Source organism: Dendropsophus ebraccatus, chromosome 1 (genome assembly GCF_027789765.1).
Source record: "Dendropsophus ebraccatus isolate aDenEbr1 chromosome 1, aDenEbr1.pat, whole genome shotgun sequence".
Classification (NCBI taxonomy): Eukaryota; Metazoa; Chordata; class Amphibia; order Anura; family Hylidae; genus Dendropsophus; species Dendropsophus ebraccatus.
This window is the reverse complement of record NC_091454.1, coordinates 90,459,039-90,481,410: the sequence shown is the minus strand read 5'-3', so window position 1 is coordinate 90,481,410 and position 22,372 is coordinate 90,459,039. Positions and strand designations below refer to the sequence as shown.

The 22,372-nt window shown below is 42.1% G+C and overlaps 1 protein-coding gene across 1 annotated transcript; it reads right to left on the bottom strand.

Annotated features, from left to right (window-relative positions):
• Positions 1-1,125: 1,125 nt before the first annotated feature.
• On the bottom strand, positions 1,126-22,228 carry CCT2 (chaperonin containing TCP1 subunit 2). Its single transcript, XM_069975033.1, has 16 exons — positions 22,130-22,228; positions 18,566-18,640; positions 17,624-17,689; positions 15,606-15,717; positions 15,255-15,331; positions 14,364-14,476; positions 13,980-14,182; positions 13,774-13,874; positions 13,560-13,687; positions 11,060-11,163; positions 10,582-10,701; positions 8,385-8,513; positions 8,184-8,287; positions 6,605-6,704; positions 4,070-4,211; positions 1,126-1,442 (listed from the first exon to the last, which is right to left on the bottom strand). Exons 1-16 carry the CDS (start codon positions 22,130-22,132, stop codon positions 1,412-1,414), a joined length of 1,608 nt encoding a protein of 535 aa, XP_069831134.1. The 5' UTR covers positions 22,133-22,228; the 3' UTR covers positions 1,126-1,411.
• Positions 22,229-22,372: the final 144 nt, after the last annotated feature.

Sequence of the window (22,372 nt, the reverse complement as noted above, 5' to 3'; positions counted from 1 at the left end):
CAGGACCCAGGGTCGTCTACGGGTTAAAGATATTTAGAGTTACAGACTGGGGCAGGATAACCCCGACACCGTGGATGTCAGCAAGGTAATAGCTCCACGTGACAAAATTATATAACTGTCATTTGGTGCTTGATTTAAAAACTAAAAATAAGTCAGTGGTGCACTACCCCTGTAAGGTTTCCATACTAAGTGGCAGTGGGTTCGGGTGACAATATAAGGATGTATGGGGGCCTCCTGACTCTCCAACATTTGAAAGGTCAGGTATGATGGATTTTCACTGCCCGATTCTTTCATTACAAGAGGGATAAGCCTGTGCTCGAGGTGTCTGGCTGTGGCTTACCCCTCCCCATGGAAAACACAAACATTTGGCCATGCCAAGCTAAAAATTCATGCATACAGGGAGGCCAATAGAGATTACTGTCCGCTAAAAGCAGGGCTGTGTAGTCAGAGCTAGTTTGGGATGGCGTCAGCTGTTCATGGTCTTGGGCTGGATACCGGCAGTTCATGGTTTTTCAATATGTTACAGTGACAGTATGCTGTGCATCTTTCCGTACAATAGGAGCGGTAGCAGCAGCAAGCTGCTAATGTGAATAGAGCAAGCGATCTAAGGATAGTTTGGGCAGCTCCTCCCACCACTCTCCCCTTGCTGTCTGTACCTATAATAGGCTCTCTTTTTCCTCTTTCCCTGCTCGCTGCCTGCCTAAGCTGACAGGTCAACACTCTATTACCATGCCATGTAATACAGCCTTTGGATGCACTTTTATTTGGAGCTTAGGTTTTATATACATGAATCAGTGACTAAGCGCTGGATATTCTAAAGTTAACAGGAAAAAAAACAGGCCCCCATGGAAAGAGTTCTGGAAAAAGTTGTCCCTTAGGGATGTGTGAATTTACAGTACTAGCAAAACGCTTACCAGCCAGCAGCATTTGAACTCCATGCTCTGCGTGCCTAGAAAATCTGCATTCGGGCATAGGAAACTGGGAGAAAGCACCCAGATTGGAGCGGCACAGAGTTTAAAGGCTGCTGGTTGATAAGCAACCACTGAGCTTAAAACTTTGTTTTGTTTTTTTCTTACTTATCTTCTGGGCACTATAACTATGAGGAAATAGACAACGAAAGCCTAGTTTTGACAAAGCACTGTAAGAAATCTGTGGTTTAATTTTACATTCATTTTGCAAAATTATTATACCTTTACAGTCATAATTTCACATGAACATTTTTATTTTTCAGTGCTCTATATTGAAAGAGTACATGTATGGTAATGTTAGGTAAGAAAAAGAAGTTTCCTTTACAATAAATAAACCACCAATTTGGGTGTAATCCTCAAGTGCCAAGATGACAATCATGCAGCATTCCTCTGCCTGGTTCATCAAAATGCGTCCAAGTGCAGTCTGCTGTCAGATGAAATGTTTAACAGGGGTGATGATCAGGAACGCGTTTCCTATATGAAGAAAAAGGCAGAAATGTCAAGGTATATATATTAAAAAAAAGGAAAAAAAAAAGGCCCATTATATCACTATAGATGTCACAAAAGCATTATAGCTTACACTATTAGCAGGTTGTGGTATCTATAGCAAACTCATTCCAGAGACAACTCTATCCACATTCCCTTTAAAGGGCATGTCCACTGTTAAATTGTAACCAGACTAGCTTCCCATTAATACTCCTCAAGAGTGGATTGTTTTATTGCAACCTGCTATAAAGATAGGCTTCAGAAACACCCAATAATATTTAAAACATAGAAATTTTCCAGTTACAGAATACAAAAGGAATGAACTTCCTGTTAGCTCTAATATAAGACTCCTTAGTACTCAGATATCTATTATTCATCTTAAGGGTGCCTTCACACCTACCGGATCCGTAGCAGATCTCACTTCTGCGGATTCGCAGCGAGATCAGCTGCGGATCCAGTACCATTGATGCCTATGTCAGCACATACTCGCAGCGGGATTGACATCCCGCTGTGACTATGTGCTTTAACCCCCTGGCGCCCACAGCCCCGCCGCTCGCATTAGCCCCGCCACCGGCATCTTCTACCCCCGCCTCCATCATCCCCGCCACCCGCAGACATCCTCCATCCCAGCCCCCCATCATCCCCGCCACCCGCATCCTCCATGCCGGACCCCTATCAGCACCGCTGCCCGTCGCCGAGAGCATACATTACCTGCTCCTCGGAGCGGCTGCAGTGAGGCTCAGGGTCCCGCTCAGCCGATCAGTGTTTTGCCGTACGCTGATCGGCTGAGCGGGACCAGAGCCGGGAGCCTCACTGAAGCCGCGCCGCCGAGCAGGTAATGTATGCTTTCGGCAACAGGCTGCAGGATGCGGGTGGTAGGGATGGAGGATGCGGGGAATGCCGGCGGCAGGGCTAATGCGAGCGGCGGGGCTGAGGGCTCCAGGGGGTTAAAGCACAGTCACAGCGGGATGTCAATCCCGCTGCGGGTATGTGCTAACATAGGCATTAATGGTACCGGATCCGCAGCGGTTCTCGCTTCTAATCCGCAGAAGTGAGATCCGCTGTGGATCCGGTAGGTGTTAAGGCACCCTAAGAAGGGATAGTCAAAAGTTATATTATGTTACCATCAAAAAAGTACGAACATAATGCCCTAGGTATCCAATATAGCTGATGCAAAACAGAACCTTGTCTGCTGAGGCAGAATGCAGCTTTTATACTGTTTACATGCAAGTAACTATTGTATAAAGGTGGTAAAGAATAAACCAAAATATTCTGCCCTTAATTATCCACTTTGTGTTTTTACAAAGTCATGTGCATTAAGAATTTAAAGGTTAGGACTGGGCAGTATGTTCTAAAAATAAAAAATTTACATAAGATTTTTTGTTCAATAATGGTGTAAGCAAATTCCCAGATAAAGAACTGTGGCAGAAACACCTCACTGGTTTGAGGGTAGCAAGACACTCAATAGTCAAATGGGTGGAGGGAGATTCACCTATTCTTCATAAAGCCATTTATGCTTTTAATTTCTCTAAGGATGTTCACTCCCCTTATATTAGACACTGCCCAAAACGCAAGTTACTAATAGCCAACTAGAATAGAAGGTATGTATATGTAATTTTTTTTTTTTTTAATACGTATAGTGTTTTTAAAAAAATATTTTTATGAAAAATTGTGTTCCTGCATGATGGCTTGTTTTTTGCAGGATGAGCTATAATTCTTGAGGCTTTTCATCTTTTTGCAATTGCAAAAGCAATTCTGCAGTAGTTTTTAAACTTCAACATAAGTATATTTATTTTATTTTTTTTTTTAAATATAACTCACATAATGTATTGGCAGACAGAGTATACCAAAGTATTATTGCCAGTCAGCATTACACAGCATAATTCAGTCTATTGCCATAGCAGCCCTGTGAGCATTTGGTAGGGTGCCTTTTAAGAGATGAGCGAACCGGGTTCGGGTTCTAGTCCATTCGAACCCGAACGATCGTCATTTGATTAGTGGCGGCTGCTGAAGTTGGATAAAGCTCTAAAGTTGTCTGGAAAACATGGATACAGCCAATGACTATATCCATGTTATCCACATAGCCTTAGGGCTTTATCCAACTTCAGCAGCCACCGCTAATCAAATGCCAAAAGTTCGGGTTCGGATGGACTCTAGCATGCTCGAGGTTAGCTCATCTCTAGTGCCTTTACACAGAGATATATCTAACAGATTTTTTTTACGTCAAAGGAATGGATTTAAAGCTGTTTATAGTCCGTTCCTGGGTTTGGTTTTAAAAATCTGTCAGACAAATCTCTGTGTAAAGGCACCCCAAGAGCAACTGCCATCGTTGTGTGCCAATGGTCACAGGGGAAGCCCCCTCACATCCCACACTGTTTTGCATTGATAGTGACAGAGGGATCTCCCTCCTTTAGTCACTCTTTATATCGAGCGGTCTATATTGACTGCATCAAGTAAGAGATAGGCTGCCCTGTGATTTGCCCGAGTCCTGTTCCGGTAATACTGTAGTGGTGTTCGCCATAAGCCTGAGCAAGACTAAACTATGTGGATAGCCAATTAAATCTTTATAGGACTGTATAGCTCTTTCACAATAATAGATATATTCCATAAGTTACCTTGGTGCAGCTTTAATAATGTTGTCCACACGCAGGATGACTTCAGCAGCTTCAGATGCACTCAGCAAGACTTGCCTCTTCACCTGGAAGCTTTCAGGGATGCCCAATTCTGCCATATCTCCTATGATGCCATTCTTCATATCTGATATGCAGAAAGAAAAGGTCATAATAATCAAAAAAAGCTGAAACCAATAATTAATTTTTAAAGAGTGTAACACAATCCTAACAACTTGGTGCTTAATATCTTTCTTTCCTCCCATACTATTTAAACCTCAAATATAAAGAATCCTTTAAAAATGCCAACTATTTCATCCTTAGCTGGACACAAAATAATAAGTGTTCCATTAACAATGTGTGTCAGTAATTTACACCAATACCAATATTCATCAAGGTCAATGAGGCAAATAATTGAATTACTATTACATAAGGTAATTACAGCTCCAGCCATTATATGTAATTCAGCTAGTGTAACTTCATCTAATTGTTCTATCCTCTCTGAAAATACCTGGACTCCTTTCCTCCAGTTGGGTTATGTGACCTCATAAAATACATGTGTTTTTGTACTCTCAATGGGGTCACAGTCTCAGCCAAAACTTTCTATACGACCAGGCTGCATAGACCGTTTCATACAAGCTGACCACAGAGGGGAGACAAACTCCCATTAGTTACGTATGTCGCGTACACCGGACTCGCTTTATCACGAGACTCGGGTGCAACTGCTCAGGGTCGATCTTTCACGCTCTCAATCTCTCACGGCCCTACACTCAAGCCATAGATTAGAACAAGGATCACCCGGACTCAGCCTTCCACACACCCAACACAATATGCTGCCACCACCCTATCCATTACGTTACTGGGGAGACAGGGAACCCCAAGAGTGTTCCACTCGCAAGCAGACACACCCACACGGTAGAGTAAGCCAACCGGTCATACACATGCACTCTTCACGGAGCTAACTAGGTTCGTTTTAGGCTACAAGACAAACCATCAAACTTTTAGGTTTAATGCATTAAAATGGACAGTACTTGGTTACAAAAAGAAGGTTAACAAAAGACATACAGACACTGCAAACAATGAAAACAAAAAGGGATAAAATAAGAAAGTTTGAATACTTCGCACAAGATGCGTTTGTATAGGTTCTTCCTTCCCAGGGGATATGGGCTTAGAATGTGGTGCACAATCCAATTCGATTGGATCCCCAACTTTGTGACCATTACTTGTTCCCTAAGTCTCACTTTTATGTAAGACCTGAAAGGATTGGCCTGAGGGGCGTCACCTGACATATCTAACTCTGCCCCTCTGGGCAGAGCTTCAGACATCCCCCTCAACCCTCAAGGAAACACACTTGGACATATCAAAAAGGATACTTTCCCCAGGTGCCATATCAACGGTACAGGCCCCAGCCCTTCTTCATAATTCATTTATCACCGTTCTGATTCCCGGCATATCAAACATCATATGCCCCAGACACTCAGAAGGTGAGATACCCCTTATGTAATGATGAGGACAGATAGATCAGTCATGTTTGGACTCCCTGCGATGTCCTCATCCTACCCAACACTATGGTATGGCTTCCGTGGCTCTATTTTTTATTTTGACAAAGTTATGAAAGATTTCATATTGCTTTTCTTAAAGAGCATCCACCCCCTGCTAGCATGGAGTCAGTGATCCTGCCTCAGAGGTGCGAATCCAACACTAGCCACAATCTACTCCACCATCTCCTTTGCAGCTCCGCGCTTATTGCCCCATGCAGAGAGACTTTTGGTCTTTTACACAGGGTAAACAGACGGCCTGACTCCAAGCTAATCAATAAGTCCATATGATTAACTTGGATCAGCTATGGGCCGGCCCATCTCTAAAATATCAATTACAATCTATAACATATCCACTGCAATCCATACATATAAAACACACCACACATCAAACCACTTTGCATATTTATGAATAGGGACAGGGCTGTCCATATTCCTCACAAGGATGGTTACGCATCTACTGTCACACAGTTATAATGGATTTGATAACAGTTCAGCCTCCCTGGGGAGAGGGAGCAGTTGGCAATCTGAAAGTCAAGATGGTGGCTGATCAGGGGTTATATGACCCAGATGTGATAATGAAATGTACACAGCACAGCTGCAATGTAAGAGATGACACAACAGGAATGGTGGTGATAAGTGTGCACTATATATTATAGATTGTAAGCCTTCATGGGCAGGGTCCTCTTCCCCATGTACCAGTCTGCCATTTGCCTTCATATAATGTGTTTTGATCTTGTAATGTTCCTGTTTGTTACCTTTATTGTTTGTATATCCCTCTGGAATTAAGGGCGCTTAATAAATAAATAATAAAAATAGCAAAAAAAAAAAATAAATAAATTGTTCAAGTGGCAAGGAATACAACCCCCCACCAAGCATGAATTGCTGTAATCTAACTTCTGCAAAGTGCGTCACACTTACAAGTCCACAAATTATGTTATAAGTATCCAAATGGTCCTTGGCAGAAAAAAAAAAAAAAAAAAAAAAAGGAGGTGGTACATACCAAGTCCATAGGTGGACTTCCCTTCACTGTGAGCTGCTCTGAGCTGGGACACCAGATCAGCACTGTCATAGCCAGCATTGTCTGCTATAATAGTTGGAAGCTAAACAGATAAAAAATACAAAAGCTTTACATTCATAACTAAAGGACAAAAACAATTCAACAAATGCTCAAAAGATGGAAAAAAATTTGTTACATTTAGAAGAAAAGTTACCAGTGAATAAGGATTTCAAGGGAATCTACCAGCAGGCTAGATTAATCTTGCACTTGCACTGCCTCTTAACCCTCATCCTCAGCGCAGTTTCTGTAATTTAATACTGCGTCTAGTCGGAAGCACCGAGAACAGGGCTACAGGCCCCCAGAGAACCGATCCGGCCAGCCCCCCTTCACAGATAATTAGAAGGGGTGGGGCGAGGATGAAGGTAAGAGATATGCAATAGGGGCATATCAGCAGGTTAGTGTTGTCTAGCCTGCTTATAGTTGCCCCTTTAGGAAAAACCTATTCCTGTTAAACTAATCAATTATAGATTTGAAATAAAAACGTACAGAACAGATACAAACATAACTTTTGTATTTTATCTACAGAGCTATCCATGGGGTTGTTTTTTGAAAGACAGCTTGTACTGTGTTTTTACACCCTTCATTTTATCACAATGGAAATTGAGCTTGTGGATATGCCAAAAATGCCACAAATGAGCATAGCCATTTGAAAAGGGGAATTTCTAGGATTTTTATTTTTTGTGATTCTTATCTGTAAGACACACTAAACGGGGAACAGTCACGTTATTAACAAAACCACTATTGCCGTTGAGTTTTATGGGGGGGGGAAACACAACATCAAAAACCTCAACCCTCTGTGACCTATTTGCCACAGGCGAGTACTTGTTACTGCATGGATACATTCACAAGGGCAAGAGAAACGCTGCCTTTCTAAATTGTAAAACACATTGTTTTCCACAAAAAATTGACTCCCAATGACTAATGGGAACAGGAGAAATGTTTAGGCAAACTTAGAGCCCTATTAAACAAAGATTATCGTGACCATAAAATCATTGTTAACCGATCGCAAATCTTTCAGTGTATGTACACATGGCTTGTAATTACGAACATTCATAAGACTAGAGTGTACCAACATTTGCAAGTGCTATCGTAACTAACGACTATCGTTCCATGTATTTTGGTGAATGATTTCAGGTCGTTCCCAAAAGGGCTTGTTTACAATTGTCTATCGTTAATGAGTGAAAACTAAACAGAATCTATAAGGAGTAAAATCTAACAGGATTCTTAGTGTGCACCCTCTTTTTTGACATACAACGTGCTTTGTTGGTTTGGAAAAGAAACACAATGAGAACGATTTTGCCTCAGACAGGGGTTTCTTTTATAAAGGGTAAGGTCACACTGGCAAACTTCATTGTTTTATTTATCAAGATGGTATTATTCAGCAAAATTTATTAATTAAAAAACAATTTGTATATATACACAGCATGCCATATGAACATTTACTTTGGCGAGATCAATAATATGAATGCCTTTTAGCACACCAATGACAAGAAGCCACTAACTATAGTGTTTGTTCACTTACCATTCTTAGTGCTTTGGCAAAAGATTCCATTGCCACAGACTCTTTCCCTGGTGTTCTGTTAGCTAAATCTGTCACAGCATGGGCCATCAACATCTCAGAGCAACCTAAAGTGATGTTTACAACCATTATAATTAAACACACTGCTAAAAAAAAAAAAGGAGAAAGAAAAGGATTGCAAAAGGAGGAACAAAAACACTGTACCTCCTCCATAAACCGTTCTGGTGTCTTTCACAGTCTGAGCTAGTACGCAAAGTGCATCATGAAGGGACCTCTCAGCTTCATCCAAAATCTGCTGTGTTGCACCACGAAGAACAATTGTGCAAGCTTCTCCTGGAAGATCACATAAGAGAAACCAAATGTAGTACACCACAGATAACGTATAAAACAGAAATTAAAGGGGAAATCTGGGGATTTGAAACAAATCCACAGGTGGCGGGGTGGCGTAATAAACAATCATTGCTTACCTCTTCCCCATTACAAGCTTCGGGAACCACGCCGGAAGGCATTTTCCCTGTGTTCCGATGAGGTCATGATTCGGAGGGAAAAAGTCAACCCAGCTGATGGATTGCCCGCTCAACCAGTGACTGCAGCTGTGTTCCACCCCAGTCACTGACTAGCTAAATGGGTAGTCCCCATCAACTGTCATATTGTTGGCTGTGCAGGAGATCCCTGAGCCTGGCAGGGGTCCTGGATCAATATTCCAGTGTTAAAACGGCAAGGAGACCCCTTAGAGACCAAGCCTATTTGGGCCTTATTAATGACAAGGCTCATTTTTCAAAATCTGACCTGTCTCACTTTATGCACTTACAGCTCAGTGATGCTTTAATGTATGCTAGCGATTCTGAGATAGTTTTTTCATAACATATCGTACTTTGATAATCAAAATATCATGAAAAAAAAAAATTGCAAAATTGCAAACTATAGTCTGCTTCTAAAAAAAGAAAGTCACATGACAAAATAGTTACTAAGTCACATTAACAATATGTCCTTTTTATCCGGGCATAATTTGGTAAACATATTTTACTTTTTTAGTGTGTTACGGGGCTTAGAAATGTATCAGCAAACTATCAAATTTTCATGAAGTTTCCCAAACTGATTTTTTTAGGGACCAGTTTTTTTAAGTCCATTTAGGAGGCTTTTATACTGGAAACCCCCTTAAGTGGCCCCATTTTGGAAACTACACAAAGAATTAATCTAGGGGTATAACAAGCATTTTGACCCTACAGGGGCTTGAGGAAAGTATTCACCATTAGGTTATAAAAAAAATGGCAAATATGTTATTGGAAAATTTCTATTTGTTTAGATTAAAGTGTCTCATTTTCACAAACAGCATGAGAGAAAACAGACCCCAACATTTGTAACGCATGTTCTCCTAAGTACAATGGTACCCCATATGTGGGCATAAACCACTGTATGTGCACACAGCCGGGCTCAGAAGGTAATTAGCATTTAGCATTATTTAGCATTTAATTAGCATTTTCAGGGCAGATTTTGCTGAAGTTTCTAAGCGCCAGGTGCGTTTGCAGTGCCCCTGTAGTGTCAGCAGAATAGAACCCCCCATAAGTCAACCCATTTTGGAAAGTACACCCCTCAAAGAATACATCTTGGGGTGTGGTGAGCACTTTGACCCCACATGTATTAGAGGAAAGTATTCAAAACTAGACCGTAAAAATTAAAAAAAAAAAAAAAAAAGTTTTCCAATATGTTTGTTTAGTTTAAAAATTTCTCAATTTCTTTAGAAACAGGGGAGAAGATGCACCCCAAAATTTGTAACAGAGGTTTTCCTGAGTTTAACAGTACCCCATAAGTGGGCATAAACCACTGTATGGGCACACAGCAGGGCTCAGAAGGTAAGGAGTATCATGGTGGTGACAGGCAATCTGAGCGGTTTACAGTCAATCCGGGGTGGTTATGGGCAATCCGGGGCACTTGACTTTAAGGACGGGATAAAAAGTGTCGGCAGCATTTGGAACAAGCGAACAGTGGTATATAGTATATACCGCTGATCGCTTGTACCGGGACCACACCGGGTGGTCCCCGATCATTGCCCCATTGCTCTCTGCCACCTCCGGTGATGGAGAGAATGGGGCTTTGATCATTTTTAGGAATCCATCACTGTGGACAGAATCTAAAACTATTAAAAGCAGTTTTCCCACACTGAAAAAAATTTTTTTCTTCTATTATTTTTTATATACATAATTCTTACATTTAGCAGGCCCAGGTTGGAGTGCTACATGTCTTATGTTATGCTTTATAGTATTGTTGGTTGAAAGGAGACATTTGTTTGAACGCCACGTTCATACAGACCCGCAACTGCGGCACAGATCACTGTCCTCTGTTGAACAGGTACAAAATGTAGAAAATGAACATAAAGGGGAGGAAAAACTTAATTACTTACCCATGGCAACGCCTGAGAAGTGAATCAACTTATCTTCTCCAATCATCACTTCTTCAATAAGTTTACAGCTTCCAAGCTTTACCAACTCAGGATGATCAAAAGTAGATGCTATCTCACCACCTAAAGCAAAAGAGGAACTTGTAAAAGTAAATTTTTTAGATCAAAACTGTTCTGATGCATCTATACATTTTCAAGCAGATTTAATGCACATATTTCTGCAATGAGTTGTTTCTGCTGCAAGAGCATCAATACACCTTTCCCCACTAATAAATTATGTGATGGGACGCACAGCATGAGGACCAAATTAAGAAAAATATAATATAATTTCCCTGTGATTGATTTGAAAATTGTGCATGTTAAAATAAAAAAGGAAAAATTAAACTTCTCACAGAATTCTTTTGCCAAGTTGAAATGCATGGAAATATTAATTGCTAAGGTTTTATTTCTGCTACAAAAAACAAAGGAAAAAAAAAAATACCTGTAACAAGGGCTAGACGCTCAACTCCAACAAAATCTGCATGTTCTATTGCCATGACTCCTGCAGCTGCAAACAGCTGCTCTGGGTAGTTATAAATCAGCTGCCTGAAATAGGAAACAAAAAAGGGAACAATGCAAAAAAAAAGATGGAATGAGTTGTTTTTATGCTATGGAAGATAGCGCCACCTGGCTGTTGTAACTTAACTCATAAAGCTGATGAAAACAAAGTCAGAAAGTGCATTTACAAGAGATTTCTCCATAATTAGTGTTCCTTGTGCTGTACTGCCCTCTATTAATATAAATCATTATATTAACCTCTTCACAACCAAAGGTCCAGGTTGTCTAGGTCACATTGAACCAGTGTTGCTCCTCACTTTATAACATTTAAAAACTAATATTTAAACAGAACAAACAATTCTACAAACAAATACCAAATAATCATTAAATTGCAAATAAATACTAAAGTGCCAAGCGCAAGTAAACATGTACTGTAGTACTATAAGTGCAACAATAGGTCTCTATATATAATTGCACGCTGTATGTCCCTATAAATTAAATAAAAAAGAAACTATAAATGAATACAAAAGTGCCAAGCATAGATATTATGAGCTGTAGTACTTAAAAAGGCAATGATAAAACTCTTTTATAGTTGTATGCTAGATATCACTGTGAAACAGATGAAAGTACCTGTAGAAATCGAGCAGTAAAAACTTCATAGGCGTAGTAGTCCTCCAATGTTGGTGGTAATGGCAGACCGAGATCTGGTACGTTGCTCCAAGGTCCAATGATGCAGAAATGTGCAATTCTTTTCCTAAGCTGTTGGGATAGGGATGCCTCGGCCGGCGGCTAATCCCCCCCCCTCCCCCCAAGAAAAAAAAAAGAAGGTTCATGGAACCGAGTGATGTCACTCTCTCCCTCTACAGATTCCCGTCGAGTCTCAAAAACCAACGCATTTCAGCAAAGTAAAGCATGACTTTGCTGACGAAGGCAAATGCTTTACTTTGCTGAAACGCGTTGGTTTTCAGACTCTATGGGAATCTGTAGAGGGAGAGAGTGACGTCACTCGGTTCCGTGAACATTCTTTTTTTTCTTGGGGGGGGGGATTAGCCGCCGGCCGAGGCATCCCTATCCAAACAGCTTGGGAAAAGAATTGCACATTTCTGCATCATTGGACCTTGGAGCAACGTACCAGATCTCAGTCTGCCATTACCACCAACATTGGAGGACTACTACGCCTATGAAGTTTTTACTGCACGATTTCTACAGGTACTTTCATCTGTTTCACAGTGATATCTAGCATACAACTATAAAAGAGTTTTATCATTGCCTTTTTAAGTACTACAGCTCATAATATCTATGCTTGGCACTTTAGTATTTATTTATAGTTTCTTTTTTATTTAATTTATAGGGACATAAAGCGTGCAAATATATATGAGACCTATTGTTGCACTTATAGTACTACAGTACATGTTTACTTGCTCTTGGCACTTTAGTATTTATTAGTAACTTATTTATTTTGTGGAGAGAAGCGGGTGACTCCCAGCCTGACAGCTGCAATGCTATCATAGCGCTGGTGTTTGTAAACTTCTGTTTTGTGGGGGCTCCCACACAGTTGGTTCTTTGCATTGTAATCATTAAATTGCACTGATGAGTATTATCGGCGCTCTTCTCATAGAGCCTTCCTGAGAGCAGACTATGAGAGGATATAGAGAGGATAATCAGACAGGAAAGAGGTACGTATTACTACTCCACCTATCAGGAAAAGTAATCAAGACAAGTCCCAATCATTGCTATAGATCAGTGTTTAAGGGGTTAATGGCAGGTAGCTGTGTGATAACGGCTGCCTGTCATACAAATGTGTGTAGGGCAGATCACACAGATGCAACCCCACACACATTAAAACCTCTTAATTTTAGAAACGTTTATACTGCACAGGGCACGCATGATTGAGTTAGCGGGATGCTAACAGAATGTGTAAGGGAGGGCTAGGTGCCGGGACCGCCACTCCTTGCTGCATAGGGTACTTGCATACATTCCTCTGTATGCAAGTACCCTCAGGGCATGTCATATATTGTGTGCAGTGTATGTACTAACCCATTATTCATGTGCATTGGTTTACATTAAGTCTTGCAACATTCTGCACGTCTTCATGTTTACAACTATGCAGTCTGATGAGCGTTTCCATATTTTATTGTAAAGTGGTTTTCTCGGTACTAGGGGGGTCTGTATCATGCTGACTCCCTTTTGAACAAGTCTCTACGCAGTTGTTTTTTTAATCTGCAAGTCTAATAAAGCTAGTAATATTTAACTACATTTCTCTGAGTTCTTGCCATAGTCTTAAGCGCTCTTTTGTTGTGACTTAAGATATCATTTAAAGTGCCTGCCTATTTTCTAGATGCTCATATATTATATATTACAAATGCTACTATGCAAGGTTTGCGATCTCAAAAACATTTAGGTCACTTAGGACAAGTAGTACAAGTACAGTTGCATACCCCTACCTGTTAATAAAACAGTTAATTCCATGTTTTAGGATGCGCTCTACTTTCTCTTTCATCTTCTCTTTCTCTGCTAACTCAATTTCAGCCACTTTTGCAGTTGAGTCCACACGTACCCTTGAGCCAAAAACCTAAATGGTCCAGAATTTGTTATAAGATTAATCAGCAACCATAGCAAAGGGTTAACAGAATCAGCACAAAATATTAAAATACTTGCCTTAATTTTGTCAGTGTCCATTCCTGTATTTGCAATAAGTATTTTTGCATTTTCAATACGTTTTGGTTGGTTTACTCCTATTTTCTTGTCCAACAGGAAACCTGAAAAGCAGACAATGGATATTACACATGCACAGACTAAAATCTGGTGAAACAAACAAGAATTAGAAACACACAAATCCCTCCATCCTCCATTTACAGAGATACCTTCATCCAGATAGGACTCAGTTAAACTCCCTCCTAACTTCTTGATGACATGGATAGCTTCCAGGTTTCCAGACCCTTTCAGCCTCAGTACAGCTTCAACTGCAAGTTTTGCAAAATGATCTTTATGGTGAGTCAGGAGCTTAGAAGACAATGTGGTCCTGGCAATATTCAAAAGATCAGCCTCGAACTTCTCTTTATCATTTCTGTGGAAAGTAGTATTTCAACGTAAGAGAATGATGAAGGAAACCTCTATCTGCAGAAATTCCATAAATATTTTTTTATTGCAGCAAAGCTTAGTGTTTTCTGTACACACATACAAGTTTACTATACCAACTGTATTATGCATCTAGATGTGAAGAGAATAAGATATATCCACTAACTCACCCGTGATCCAGTGCAGACTTAAGTAGTGCTTCCCTGGCAACCTGAGTAGCTTGTCTCCAACCAGAAATAATAGTCTGTGGATGAATCTTCTTGGCAATCAGAAGTTCAGCTTCCTGAAACACGCAGTACAACATACCATTAACATTGCATTCAGCTGCAAGAGTAACATTTTGACAGTACCCTTGTGTAGCCACCGCAAAAAATATTTCAATGGACAACATTTACAGGTGGTTTCTTTATTGCTCAACACAAAACAGGTTAAATGGGCACTATCATCAAAACTTGTGACATTTTTGATCGGTGGGAGTCTCTCTGCTGAGACAGTGATCTTCGTCCAGGAAGCTCAATTAGAAGTTTAAGGCTGCATTCACACGTTCCGTGTGCACTCCATGAAGCACTGACAGTGTATCCCTGTACTGCACTGTTTCCCAGAACGGCATGATGTATTAGTATCATGCCAGGAGCAGGGAAACTGAATGATCGCGCAGCTGTAATGACACAGCCTCGTGGCTCAAACATTTTAACTGTTTGCCTGCTCCTAGTATGGTATTAATACATCATGCCATGCTGGGAAACAGAGCAGTACAGGGATACACTGTCAGTGCTTCATGGAGTGCACACGGAACGTGCGAATCGAGGCTAAGGGGATGCCTGGAGGGAGATGACTGATAGCAGGGTATTACAGTGTGCTGCTCCCAATTTGTTCCCTTTACCAGTGGGTGTCTCTTTATTATGACATGGAATGAGCATGTTGTATGTGTTTCAGTAATTTAACCTAAGTCATAGCAACCCCGATCAATTGTATATCTTCAGAACAGGGAAAAAGTAAATGCTTAGGCTCATTGATTATTAGCAAAAACAACAATCTGAACCATATTATACAAATCTTACTCTAAGCAACTCAGCAGCCAGCACGGTCACTGATGTCGTTCCATCACCTACTTCATCATCCTGAACTTTGGATATATCTAGAAAAAAATTGAACAAGAAAAAAAACCTTAGGACCAGTAACGTCATGAATAGCATGAATCGTCTGTTTCTTACAGCCATATTAAGATTCCAAGGTACCCAACTATAAAAAGGCAAGCCAATCTAAAGAAGGTATCCCTTATCCACAGGGTCGGGGATAACAAGATGCTCAGTAGTGGTTCAAGCAATCAGCTTGTTATTCCCTAATGGATCTAAATATTGAGACATTATTATAGACTCAAAGACTAATGCTGTGTACAGTTTCTTACTTACCTACTAATACTTGGGCAGCAGGATTGTCAATTCCAATAGACTTTAGAATGGTTGCACCATCATTGGTTACAGTAACGGTGCTGTCCCTCCCACCACTTAGGAGGATCTTGTCCTGTTCAAAGGAGCAGACATGCTTTATTAACAAGACATTAACAATCTCTCCACCACACATTTAAATTGGGTTTTCTAGGGAAACTTAACTAATGCCCAGTCCTTTGGATAGGTCACCAGAAGCTGACTAGCGGGGTGCACAGCCAAAGAACTTGGACGTACACGATGTATGGAGTCAGAATCCTTGGCTCTACACAGTGTGTTGCAGCTATGTCATGAAAAGGCGCTTTTACATGGGCGGACAGACTGCAGATAAGCTAATAATTAGAGATGAGCGAACCTCGAGCATGCTCAAGTCCATCCGAACCCGAACTTTCGGCATTTGATTAGCGGTGGCTGCTGAAGTTGGATAAAGCCCTAAGGCTATGTGGAAAACATGGATATAGTCATTGGCTGTATCCATGTTTTTCAGACAACCTTAGAGCTTTATCCAACTTCAGCAGCCGCCACTAATCAAATGCCGATCGATCGGGTTCGGATGGACTCGAACCCGGTTCGCTTATCTCTACTAATAATGTTTGCCAAGTCTTCACAAGGTTTAACTAATTGGGTGCCCCCTTAGTCATCACTGCATTTGTGTTTATATAGCTACAAAGCCTTCCTCAGGGTAGCTCCCACACGTACCGGATCCGCAGCAGATTTCACGCTACGAGTATTCAGCGAAATCCGCTGCGGATCCTGTACTGTAAAGCTGAATGGGACACATACATGCAGCAGAATTTTAATTTCGCTGTCTGTATGTGACCCGGCCCCTTTAACCCCCATACACTTAACGCCCCGCATCCGGCAGCCCCGGCCTCAAGCATACATTAGCTGCTCGGCACTGCGGCTGTGTGAAGCTCCCGGCTCCCTATCAGCCAATCAGTGCACGGCCGCAGCGCCGAGCAGGTAATGCATGCTTTGGGCCGGGGCTGCGGGGGGGGTTCAAGGGGCCGGCTTACATATCCGCAGCAGATATGTAACACCCATAGACCTTCACACTACATGGATCCGCTGCAAACTTGCAGCGTGAAATCCGCTGCGGATGCGGTACATATGAAGGTACCCTTAACAGCTTCCTACAGTCATTCCTAACATATTTCATTTGATTTGCCCTGGTCAGCAATACAGCGAACACACACTTATTAGGTCCTGTGGCATCGGGACCTAATAAAAGTATGTTTTCCAACGCAGGCAAAACTAAATATATGTCAGGACTGACTGTAGGAAGCTGAATAAGGAAGGATTTTTAGTTTTATACAAGTAAAAGCCGCGATTGGTTCCCTTTAAGCATTTATTAGTGGTAGTCTACTTCTGTTTATGATTTTTGCATATTTTCCATAATGTGTAATCTCTTGATTAAAGATTGCATTAAAAGGAATGAATTTCACTTTAGAAGCAGACAGGGGTTTTGTCACTTAGAGATGGGCCAAACTATAATTGTTTTGGTCTGATATAAAAATACTGTGTACATTTTTAGACATCTGTATATAAGGAGGACATGGCTGAACTGGAGCGGGTACAGAGGAGAATGACAAAGGTAAATAATGGTGGTGCTTTACAGTAGCAAGAGTAGAGGAGGTGAGTAAGGTAATTAACAGAATATAGGTTATAGTATTATGAAAGACACAGACAACGAGCAGGGAGCGGCAGGAGGGGCTACCCAAACTATACTTAGATTAAAATCAGGAGCGGTCTGCTGTTGCCATTCCTAGTTGCCATTCCATGGCTGCACAAATCATGTTCGTTCAATATGTTAAAAGACCACATTTAGAAAGCATTGTGCATGTTTGAGATCTACCCCATGATGTTTTTTGTCCTCCCATGGATCAACAAAGTAGAGTTATAGGTTGAACTTGGTTTGATGGATTCTTGATTTTTTTTCAACCTTATTAACTATGGTTGAAGTCTAAGAGGTAAACACTTACCATGCCTTTTGGTCCCAGGGTGCTCTTCACCAAGTCTCCAATTGCAATGGCCCCGATAAAGGAGGACTAGAACAAACATTTATAACTCCTATCAGGTTGATGATCATTCATGCAGTACATTATTCTAGCTAGTCGTTTAAATGATTGCTGTTATTTAACTACAATTTTACCCTGTAACTTATCTATACAGCACAACTGATAAAACATCTGTTCCTACATTGTTTTATAATTCAGACCAGTCAACTATTCTTTAGCCCAAGAACGGGGAACCTGTGGCCCTCCAGCTGTTGCAAAACTACAATTTCCATCATATCCAGTGTATAGGGAATGCTCCCAACCCCCCACTACAGCCCCCTATACTCACCGGATCCGGCTTCTGGATCCGGTCGGGTCACGGAGACCTCAGCCGTTGCAGCCTGGCACGCGTGCTGAGAGATGAGCCCAACGCTCATAGAGAATGACAGGAGAGTCTAGCTCTCCGTCATTTTCTTTGAGCGTTGGACTCATCTCTCAGCGCGCGCGCGCCGGGCTGCAGCGGTTGAGATCTCCGTGACCCGACCGGACCCAGAAGCGGGACCCGGCGAGATCAGGCGAGTATAGAAGGGCTGTAGCGGGGGGTCGGGAGCCTGTCACCCCGGCACGGGGGGATGACAGGTTCCCTTTAAATTCTCTCGATGAATGAAACAGATCGGGTAAACAGTATTATGTCATAATTGTAAGAGATTATATTGTTAATGGTATCCTTCTGTCTAATGTTGGTATTCTATATGTTTTTCTCTTAAATTTTGTATGGAAAAAAATAATAAAATGATAAAAAAAAAAAAAAAGAAAAAAACTCAAACAAATGACATTCAGTATTATAAATAAAAGATGTGGCATGGACAATATGAAGCAGTATGAAAATGAATACACAAAGCTGGTAAAAAATGACAAAACTCTTACCAAGCGAGCAGTCTCTGCTCTTTCTTCATCAGCTCCTGCTTTAAAGATGTTCACCGGTGCAAGTGAGAGGGAAGCCTGTAAGTGGTATGAGAATCTATGATTAATACTAAACATGTACAACACTGGCAAAATTCTAGGCTTAATCGCAATACTGCAATAATTGTTCCCTGCAGTCCAGTCCAAAGCTGTCAGAAGCCAGACAAGCCCTTTCTATACTCCAGTTCTCTTCAGCAGTTCCATAGACTATGAATGCAGCGGAAAAGCACAAACTTGACTCCATTACTTAAATGGGGACCTAGACCCCTGTTCTTAAGATCGATGGTGGAACCAGTGCTTGGACCTCCAGTGATCACCCATCACCTATTCTCTGGATAAGTGACAAATGACAACCCACTTTATTTCAATTGACATTTTTATGATCGTTCAGATGCAAATTCTTTGATCCCAGCCATACAAAGAATTACTCAGCTGCAGCACAGCCCATAAAACTTACATTTCTTGAATACAATGCCATATAGTTGTTTCATCTAAGATTACTGATGTTATATTAAACGTAGAGGGATATTACCATCCTGCCAAATTTTGACCTATCTATGGCCCTTGCTATCTCAAGTAACCCCCTAAATAATAATAATGGTAATAAATACATGCAGGATGGAGTTGCTCATTCGCTACATACACTCCTGCTTACTTCTCAGGCTCCCGACCCCTGACATCCAGCTCTGGCACTGCTCCGCCCTGGCACTGATTGGCTGAGTGGAACACCAGGGAGCTGAAAGACTGAAAAGCAAACAGGAGTGCAGGCAGGTAATGTATTAACCAGGCAGTGGTGGGTTAAAGAGGTTATCCAGCGCTAAAACATGGCCACTTTTTCCCCTCTCTTGTCTCCAGATTGGGTGGGGTTTGGAACTCAGTTCCAATTGAAGTAAATGGAGCTTAATTGCAAACCACAATTAACTGGAGACAAGAGAGGGGGAAAAGTGGCCATGTTTTCGTAGCGCTGGATAACCCCTTTAAGTGGGAAGGGGCTTTACATTCTCGCAGCGGAATGAAAAATCTGCTGTGAGTAGTGATCTGCGAGTACTAAAATGCTCAGGTGCTCGATACTCGAGGCGAATATTTGACGATGCTCGGCTGCTCGTTTTGAGTAACAAACCCCCTTCGAAATCAATGGGAAACTCAAGCATTTTTGCAGGGGACCCAAGCTCGGCCCCCGGGAAGGTTGCCTGAAAACCTCAAAAAAGGATGAAAACACCACGGAAATGGACAGGAAACAGCAGGGGCAACATGCATGGATACCTCTGAGGCTCCTGAATTGGTCACACTAGTTTTTGGAGGTTGTCTTATATAGTCTGTGTGTAAGTGCTACTATATGGTGTATGCCACCACTTACACAGGACAATGAGCAGTGAGGTTGGATATGGCTGCACTAAAAAATAAAACAACCCTGCAGACTGGCTGCAGATGACAAAAGATACTGGTCACACTAGTTTTTGAAGGTTGTCGTATCTAGTCTGTGTGTAAGTGGTGGTATATGGTGTACGCCACCCTGTTACACAGGACAATGAGCAGTGAGGTTCTATGCAGCTGTACTACAAATCACAGCAATACAGTGTACAACAGCAGCAGCTATACAAAAAAAAAAAAAAGTACTGAGGACTTCTTTGGGTCTGTATGCACAACAGCAGCCGATCACCACAGTGTGCAGCTGGAGTAATTAAAAAAAAAAAATAAATACAAATTTTAAGCCCTTACAAGGGCTGTTGGGTTCTCTATCTAGTATCCCTGCCTACAGGAACGCTAATTCCCTCCCTAATGCTCTCCCTGACAATCAGCAGCTCTGTCCCTAATCTCTTCCAGCATGCATGTGAGCCGAGCCTCGGCGGCAGAGATTTTTACATGGCAGGGTCATCTGATCTGGCCAACCAATCGCTGCTATCGACCTTTATGGGTCCCACGTGACCGCAGGATGTACCAAAAAGTCTCCTGCATGTTGATCGGCTGAGAAATTGGACACAAACTTACAGGAAACGGATGATGAGATTTTCTCGAGTATCACAAGATGCTCGTCCGAGTAACGAGTACCAAGATCGGACGAGCATGCTCGCTCATCACTAGCTGTGAGCTTGTAAAGCCATAGAAAACGACAGTATCACAGTGTATTTCGCAGCATGAAATCTGCTGTGATACTGTATGTGTGAAACTGGCCTATCGCCTGAAATAGTCAAATGCAGCTTAAGGATACAAACACACACACCGTATATGCAGCAGATCTGCCGGTGCAGATTTGATGCTGTGTTCAGTTATTTAGATGTAGTCTGCTGGGTTTTTTCTACGTATCGCACCAGTAAATACGCTGCGTATACGGTGTGTGTGTTTATACCCTAAGGGTACGTTCACACTTACCGTATCCGCAGCATATTTCAATTAAATAACTGAACACAGCATCAAATCCGCACCATCAAATCTGCTGCGGATCCTGTAGGTGTGAACACACCCTCAGGCTATTTTTGGCAGTTCTGTAGAGAATAAAGAAAGCGGTGGTGTACCTGTATTTCCATCCACCAAGGATTTTGGGAACCCCAGCGGTTTGAAACCCAATAACCCCCAACCATCTCTTAGTTTTGCCCTATCCTAGGGTATAAATTGGGAATACCAGCACTATTGTCTGCTGAACAGAACCATGTCTGGATGAGGTGGTGGAGGTAATGTATAGCTGACCTATGGCTGTAATGTGGCCATTAAATGGGTCCCTGTGCTTATAGAAGACTTTTAAACACTAGAAAGTTATAAAAGTTATTTGTAATGATGCTGTACACCCTATACATGTAAACGGACCCTAAATATATATTTCTGTTACTTAAACAGCACTGATTTCTAGTAACACTCATTACAAACATTACTACTATTCACATCAGTCCAAGTCCCCCGCAGGGCTGACAATCTAATGTCCTTACAGCGATCACAACTCTGCCACTCCCCAATGCAGGGAGGACAGCCTGTACACTAGGCCAATCACAGGCTTAGTGGTGACATGTCAGACAATGCCAGGGATTGGTCACATAACCCCCACAGCTCTTACAGTAGGGGGTACTAGCACTAGGCTGGCATAGGGTGCGGGTGAGAAAAGGGTGTGGTCCCATCCTGCAGTAATATTTTATCCACCTCTTAGATTGCTGCTGTGCAATATACAGGTAAGGGAACTGACATCCATTCTCCAGACAATGCAACATGGGGTGTGGGTGTCACATGACTGCATCAGAGCAGACTAATGGCTGTGTGTGTGTGTGTATATATATATATATATATATACACACACTAGTGTACCCCTGCCCCATGCCCACCACTCCCGTGGCTGCCCCTGTGATGTGCTGGAGGGTGGCAGCTGTCAGCTAGGGTGGCTGCATGCAGAGTAGCAGGCCCTGAGGAGAGCAGACTCGGCACGCATGTGCTTAGACTGGCAGCGCCCCCCCCTCAGACTCCCACTCTGCTGCCCCCTCCCTAGGTGTAACCCCCAGGGCGCCCGGCAGCTGGCACAGAATGCGGGTGTGCCCTAGAACTCACCATCCTGAGACCGCTGGGCGCACAATGAGGAGAACACGCTGCCGCTCAAGACACCGGTTTCAGACAGGAAGTGACGCAGCTAACGACAAGAGGGCGGGCGCAGAAAACACGAGAGTGTGGGCGTGGCTCCTCACGCTAATAGCAGCCGTCCATCTTTGATATGGGAAAACTATAACTTAAAAGTGAGTCCTGTTCATGTATGTAGACTTATCTGTACCTGTAAAGAGAAGTCCACGTAGTGAT

Coding starts and splice junctions, on each gene's coding strand:
- CCT2 (XM_069975033.1), bottom strand. Junction 17,690..18,565: donor GAGCAGAGACTGCTCGCTTG/GTAAGAGTTTTG, acceptor TGTTTGTTCTAG/TCCTCCTTTATCGGGGCCAT. Junction 11,164..13,559: donor ATTAACTGTTTTATTAACAG/GTAGGGGTATGC, acceptor TTCCTATTTCAG/GCAGCTGATTTATAACTACC.